The sequence below is a fragment of the Solanum dulcamara genome, chromosome 4 (genome assembly GCF_947179165.1).
Source record: "Solanum dulcamara chromosome 4, daSolDulc1.2, whole genome shotgun sequence".
NCBI classification, from domain to species: Eukaryota; Viridiplantae; Streptophyta; class Magnoliopsida; order Solanales; family Solanaceae; genus Solanum; species Solanum dulcamara.
Window position 1 is genome coordinate 36240314 of NC_077240.1, and position 7922 is coordinate 36248235.

At 34.7% G+C, this 7922-nt stretch overlaps 1 protein-coding gene across 1 annotated transcript; it reads right to left on the reverse strand.

The window, feature by feature from the left end:
* Nucleotides 1-282: 282 nt before the first annotated feature.
* LOC129884983 (pectinesterase-like) lies at nt 283-2244 on the reverse strand. The gene is made up of 2 exons (XM_055959240.1): nt 1058-2244; nt 283-962 (listed from the first exon to the last, which is right to left on the reverse strand). Exons 1-2 carry the CDS (start codon nt 2040-2042, stop codon nt 283-285), a joined length of 1665 nt encoding a protein of 554 aa, XP_055815215.1. The 5' UTR covers nt 2043-2244.
* Between the last annotated feature and the right edge of the window lie 5678 nt (nt 2245-7922).

Genomic DNA, 7922 nt, shown 5'->3' on the forward strand with positions numbered 1-7922 from the left:
TTTTTTTCATCATATTAATATGAGAAAAATTACAACTTATAGTATTATTCATATAGTTTTCAAATAACTATATTAAAAAAAAATTAAAAAAATTAATCTAATTTAATTTAGCTCCGAACATTAGTCAAATTGACCCTTCAAAAGAGAAACGTGATAATAGAGATGCGAGAACTGCACTCAATTTATTTTTATTTTTTTAATGACAGATTTCAGGAAATATAATGCAAACTAGAAGGAAAAACAAGAATTAAAAAGAATATAATTAAAGTTATTACAGATTCATCAATAGGAAATACCAGTGTTCTTAATCCAGCTACCTTGATCAATGAAGATATTAGGAGCATATTTTTCAGCTTCCTGTGGTGAAATGCTTTTCTTGTAACCTCCCCATTTAACTCTTTTATCAGTGTTTGCACCTGGTCCCTTGTTCTGATACTCTGCATAATACAGTGTGTTTAGAGCAAAGTTACCATTCCATGGTGCCCATCCTTCAGGATCAATGAACGCGTCGATATAAGTTTGCATTATAATTGTCCTCGAATACTCCTTCCATGGTCTTCCAAGATAGGCTTTGATTGGTGGCTTAGTGCTTGTGAATGCTGGCTCAGCCCTGATTTCACAGTTCCTCAATACGATTGCACCGACCCCACGATGGTCTTTTCTACCTTGAGCAGTCACCATACAAGCTTGGTTGTTACCTGGTTTCCTTACAATCATCTTGCAGTTTTGGAACACAGCAGATGCATCACCAAAGATGAAGTCGATGGTTCCTGAGATGGAACAGTCCTTGTAAAATTGTCTGTAGGAATGAGTGTACAGAGTGTCTTGGTATCCATCAATGTTACAGTTGTAGAAAACTGTCTTGTCTGCTGATACACGGAGTGCAACAGCTTGGTGCTTCAATGCTCCTGCTGTGTTCTCAAATCCGATATCCCTTGCTACGAAACCATCTCCATTCACGGCTGCATTGACATTTTAATAAGAAAGAGTTTAACTTTTGTACACGCTAGACATCATTCAAATTCACAAAATTGAATGGTCTGACTGAGTGACTTACCAACGGTGGCGGTATGGAAAGTGGTAGTGCCATCAGCAAAGTTCTTGTTGCCAGTAATCTTGGTCTTGGTTGGGCCTTGGCCAATAAACACAACGTTTGTCACGCCTCTTGGGATATCAACCATCTCCTTATATTCACCTGCCTTGATTAAGATGACATAGGGCTGAGTGTTCTTTGGGGGCACAGCTTTAAGGGCTTCTTTGATGGTCTTGAATTGTCCACTACCATCTAGAGCAACCACAGCATTAGGTTTGGTATTAGAAACTTGAAGAAGCCTACGAGAACCTTCTTCAACGAATGATGTGTAGTCAGTTGTCAATAATCGGCGGCTAATGCCAGGGATGTTCATGTTAGTGAGCATGTCACCAAAGCTAGTAATCATAGCAAGGCCATTGCTAGTAAGCTCCCCTGCAGTCTTTAACAATTTCTTCATTTTCTCACCAGTGTCACCACTTGTGTTCTGAAAAGCATCTAAGCATGTTTCTTGATAAGTAATCGAAGCGCTAATCCATGTTTTTAGATCATCAGTATAATCCTTGATCTTGCTGATATCAAAGGTGCCAACTTTATCAAAAGATCTTCTTAGATCATCAATAGACACATCAAGAAGACCTTCACAAGTTGTTAGAGCCTCTTTGGTTCTAGGATCTTTGGCTGCATGCTTGATCAAGTCAGTATTTTTTATGGCATTTTTTATGTCAGATATGGTTGATTCAAATGCAACTTTTATAAGTTCCTTTGGGTCACTAGTGTTCTTGGCTGATGCAAGACTCTTCTCACAAGTTTCTTTGTAATCAGTAGATTGACATATTGCTTTTACAGATTTTGTAGAGGTTGAAATATCACTATTGCTAGCACCATCACCACCACCACCACCACTTGATGAATCGCTTGCGTTCTTTTTGCTAATGGTGGTACATGCTGCAACCACACAAGCCACCACAAGAATTGAGGCTATGCCAGAAATGACTATTTTTTTAGCCATAATATTTAAATTTTCTCTTTTTATACTTTATGTATTTAGTTTTATTGATCGAGAGCTTTTGGGGATTTCTTATTAGAGAGGGTACACGCCCCTTGGCTCTGAAAGATGTATTTCCTAAATATGGAGAAGCTATTTATAGTTTGTTTCTGTTAAAGATGTGAGGATATGAAATGGTCTAAGAAAAAGAGGAGGCTGTTAAGTGTTCATTTTTAACTTTATTATTTCCTACAATTAAGGTTTGCTAAATAGAATATTAACGTTCAATTCAATTTCCTGTTTGTTTCAAACTAGTGAATAATATGGGCTGCTTTATCCTTTCAATATCACAATTTATAATTTCTCTAATTTTAAAAAGAATTACAGGATACATCATGAATGGGAATATCTCGTTGACTCTAGGGACAATAACTTTGAAGAATATTCAAAAAAATAAAAGCGATTTTTTAGGAGAGTATATGTATGAGGATATTATTATCTTACTTTCACATTACTGACAGAAGGATTAGACGACAAGTTTTAAATTTTAATGCAGGTAAGACATATCTCGTTGAATCAATTTTTTTTCATCGTGTATAAGGAAAATCGAACCCCTTCTGCTGCTGAAGGACAGATGTATAATGTACTACTTCAATCCAACAACTTCTTACGAATAGGTTTTGTCTTGCCTTTCACCTCATATTTAAGTGATTAAATGCTCATTTCATCTTATTAGTTAGACAAGTTTGAAATCATCTACCCTTTTAATATAATACTAAGGTATATTTCCAAAACTTGGTGCGTAGGAGCGCACTTTCATTTTTTCCTTAACCTAAATAAGGGGCTTTCATGAATAGAAATTTCTCGCCAGCAATCTTCTCTTCTTATCACTTTCCTTCATTCTAGAAATCTGATCTCATCAAGTCGAGCGAAGGGGAAGGAAGAGATGAGTGGTCCGGGAACAACAACAAGAGAGGGATCATAGGCCCCCCTCTCACTCTTCCCCACACCTATTTGTTCACCCGAGATGTAAAATCTTTTTTTTTTTTTAATTAAATAGATAGAGCCATGATACATTCCAAAATATTTCAAAGGTAAATAGATTTTTTTGCCCCCTTTCGATGTCTACCTGAGGACCTATGTTAATGTTTTGGAAATGTGATGCTCTCTTTTATAACAAATAGACCCACGATACCAACTAATATATGTTCTTACCCGTAAACATAAGTCAAATCTATTTAGAGTTGGTCAGTCCCCTGCCACAAGGCTTCTCGCTTTTCATGAATGTGTGAGGAAGCCCGGGTGCTATTATTATAGGGGTCGTTTGGTCAGATTAATTAGAAAAAATAATGTACACATTAATTTTGTGTGCTACTAATACTTTGTTTGGTACATTTTTCCAACCTAAGTATACCTATTGCAATCGTTAATTATACACTCTATTTGATATTATGGGGAAAAGGCATAAATTCCCTTCCGAACTTATTTTGAAAAGTTAGTTACACGCTTAAACTACCATAGTAACATATTACACACCTTTACTACTCAAAAGTGAATTTAATACCATCTTCAATGTCACGATGCAGTCTAGGCCCTTTAGACCCCAAAGAGCCCTTCTTTACTTTACTACTTTAGACATAACACGGCGATTAGAATCCCGAAGGACTCCAACTAAGCCTCTTAGCATAGCATAAATAAGGTAAATAAGAAATACTGAAAGAGAATCATAACTCGGAATATAAGTCTCAAAGATAGAATCTTGATTTAAGAGAATTCACCACATTAGTCAAAGTGAACAAAACATACTCATATAGTCTAGACATGCCTCTACTAACTACAAACGGAGCATAGGACAAGCTCCTAGCTCACAAAACATATATAATGAAAGAACTAAGTCACAAAACATATATAATGAAAGAACCAAGTCTGAAAATAAGGGATAGCATGACGGTTTTGCCTTCGAAACATGAAGACTCACCGAAAGTTGACTTCGAGAATATCACCAACTAGCCATGTACGAGAGGATGAGAGTCGGACCCTATATTATGAGATAATGTAGGCAAAAGACTGCGTTAGTACATGAATTGTACTAAGTATGTGAGAAATATGCATAAACATGAATAAACAGACATAATCAATATGAGCATGTGATGCATGATCAAATATCTTGAAAAGCTTGAAGTGAAAACATGAAAACATTTAATAAGGTCAATGTATCATAAATTTATCATTTCAGAATATAGAAGAAGAATATAGACATTTTTGTGGGATATTAACATTAACCGACATTTAAGACCATGTGAGCTATAACAAAAAATTCGATGTAACTCCACATCGAGAAGAAAGATTCTACTTGCCAAGGTAGACTCCGTATCATAATCATAACATATTCTATGTGTGGATACATTAGCTAGGACAATTAAGGCAAACCTACATGGGCAACGTAGTTTGGGACTACGGGTTGCTACTAGAGACTCCTTACCAAGTTTCTACTACAAAGTCCTCTCGGTGCTTAGTTAATACCAACGGTATAGCAAATCATTTATCATTCATATCATTAGGAAAGACAATAGTCAATACCAATCCATATCATAAAATATATCATAAGAATAACTCCATGAAAATCATGATCATAACATATTCATATAGACATGCACTTACCTTTCCAAGCATATAAATCATGATTTCTTCATATTATGAGAAAATCTTTCACAATTCATTAATTCATACTTGAAACATAGTTCATAGCTTTTCATAAATCATAAATTTTTTAATCACAAATTCATAGTTCATAGTTGGAAATCATAACATTATGCATTGGTCCAGGTAAAATCAATGTAAAATAGTAATATAAATTCATGCATAATCAAGTGAAACAATAACAATTGAATCAATATTGAAAGGACCCATGAAGAATTGACTTGAAATCCTTGAAATTGGGTGAAATTAAATTGGAGACTTGAGATTCTTTTAGGACCCAATGGATGAATGAAATCCATTGGTGAATTCCCACATACCTTAGCTATCAAAGCCTAAAAGCAGGCTCTAATTACTGGGGACTTGAACTTGATCTTAAAACCCTAGCCTTTTTTTCCTTGTGCTTGAGAAGATTGTAGAGAGAAGATTTTTGATTGTAATAGTTTGAGAGGGAATAAGGGAAATTTGAAGGGTTTGGGTAGTTATAAGTAGAGGTGTATGCAAAAACAGAACCGACCAATAAATCAAACCAAAAAAAATATTATTGGGTTATTGAGTTTTTAATGGTTTGATAAATAAAAAAATATCGGGTTATTGATTCGATATTAGTTTTTAATATTGGTTATTGGGTAAATCAATAACTCATTAAGACAATAGTAATTTATTACTTTACCCCTATATAACTATTAAATATTAATATCAATACCTTATTGGTTACTACCTTAGACCTTTAGCCTTCAATTCACATTATTGTCTTAATTCTTTTATTTGTGTTGCACTTGTAGAGTTCTTTTCATGTTAGTCACTATTGTTTCTATTTAATGAGCATTCCATAAAGTTATACTATTGTATTGCAGTATAATATATTTGGTAGTTATTTGGTAGCATATTTGTAAGGAAACAATTAGTTTCCTTATTACAATTGTTCAGTTCTTTTCATATTGTCGTGTTGCGCCAAATTGTTGAAAAAGTCATATAATTATTTTATGAGTATTTTCTTATTAGTTAAACTGAAAACCAAACCGTTAAGAACTAAAACCGATAAAACAAAAATCAATAAGAAAATATCTTATTGATTTAGCATATTTCAAAACCGAAAATCGATAAATCGAATTGATAATATATAAAATCAAAGCGAACCGACCTATGCACACCCCTAGTTATAGGACTTTAGGAATAGGTCCAAAATGACATCGCTTGGGGATTAAACGAATCGGAATTGACTAAAATACCTTGATAACTGACGGAGCTTGTTTGGCGAGATTTGATCGAGCTCGCCGTCCTGTTCGGGGTGTTGCCGAGCTTTCCCTCACCTCAACAAATGCCTCGAGTTCTTGGAGAAATTTCTCTCAATATATAGGTGATATCCGCACAACTCATCGACCAGATTGGCGAGTCATCATTTCCACCCTACCTCGCCAACTTGACTTTAAGTTTGAGCAAAATTCTGTAATCTTTTTGGTGAGTCGCCAAACTTCTTTTCTTCTCATAGAAATCCTTTACTCCTTTTCTTCTCATCGAAATCCTTTACTCCATGAGCCAACTTTCAGAAGGCAAGCTAATGGGAGCCAACTTTCAGAAGGCAAGCTAATGGTCACTTCAATGAGTCACCAAAACCATTCGGCTTGTCGTCGAGTGAACTCAGTGAGACTCAGCTTCATTTCCATTTTTTCAACTTCCGGGGTCTTACACTCAAACGTACAAAGTTAGTCTCATAATCCAGCGTGATTTACATGCACCTAGGTCTTTGCAATCTTACAAGTATAATTTATTTATTTTTTCTCTGTTTTTTCTCAATCATTTTTTTGTCTTTATTTTCTCTTTCTATTATTACCTAAATGACTCCATTTTTGCTTCAAAAAAAACCACCAACAATGTCATCTTCTTTTTCTTCCATAATTTTCTTTTTAACTACCATCAAGCCCATCACAATCAAAAATTTCAACACCATCACCACCTAGTAATTGTACCACACCCATCATCAAATATTACATGTTATCACTGTCACAAAAAAAATCACCATATCTAACCACCAATTTCACCATTCGACACCCAAAGAACAACTATCAATATTTATTTGTAAAGATCTTAATCAGATATTGAAAAAGTGATGTTCGATTTATTATAACTTATTTTTGAGGAAAATCTAGAGAAGATTTTTCTAAGAGATGAAAGATCTATGAAAATAAATTAAAAGATTGATTTTTTTGCAAAACCCAAAAACTTTTTATAAAAGAAGGAAGATCTAGGAATTTTCTTATTTCATGTGCTTACAGTCAACAAAAAAGACAAAATAAATTGAATAAGCAGTACTCTACTTGACGAATTTGATAGTGAGAGTAGTAAAGATCGATCAATTTTAGATGTCTCATCGAAAAAACATTCGAGCAGCAAACCTAACTAATTGGATAACTTCGCTGTCTTTGATGTGGATTCTATCCCTCAAAGCAAAGAAGGAGGCGGAATGGAGAAGGGAAAGGGACAAGGCGGTCTTCCTTGGCGCGAAGGCTGTTGGTTCGGGGGTAGAGTACAGTACTAAAGGTCCTCGGACTTCCAGATGATTTTTCTTTTGGGCAGCTGTTCACCGTTGGATCTCACCAATACACCCCCCTATAGTTTTCGTTAACGAGATATCTTTTTTTTTATTGTTCCCAGGAATTTTTGGGGAATCTTCTCAACCTTGTTTTCTATTTTTCTCTCAAAACATTATCATGAAAAAAGAGTGCAGCTGGCTTATTTTTTTCATAATCCATAGCAAAAAGAGTCTATGATAAAAAAAATGAAGAAGAAGAAGAAGATATGTAGGGGTGGCGTGAAGGAGATGGAGTGGGTGTGTGAATGGGTGAAAAAAACTTTGGTGGGTGAAAAAACTTTTGACTTTATTTTTAACTCAAACACGCCTCTTTTATTTTGTATTTAATTTTATTTCTACGTCAGTTTTGAGGGTGGTATTAAATTCACTTTTGAGTAGTAAATGTGTTAATAGGTCGTCATGATATTTTAAGCATGTAACTGACTATTCGATATAAGATTAAGAGGGAATTTATGCCTTTTCACGATATTATGCTATGCATATTTAATACATGAAAATTCATGGTATTAGCAATGCAAGGAGTTTTAATAAATGCATTAGGATGGTGAAAGGCACAATTCTCTCAAAACCTTTTTTGCCGTACTTGTGGAGGGTATTTTTGTAAGCATATACAT

Bases quoted from the DNA above. Each gene is read 5' to 3' on its own strand.
- LOC129884983 (XM_055959240.1), bottom strand. From the start codon at position 2,042: ATGGCTAAAAAAATAGTCATTTCTGGCATAGCCTCAATTCTTGTGGTG. The intron at 963-1,057 runs GTAAGTCACTCA...ATGTCAATGCAG, and splicing joins TTTCCATACCGCCACCGTTG to CCGTGAATGGAGATGGTTTC.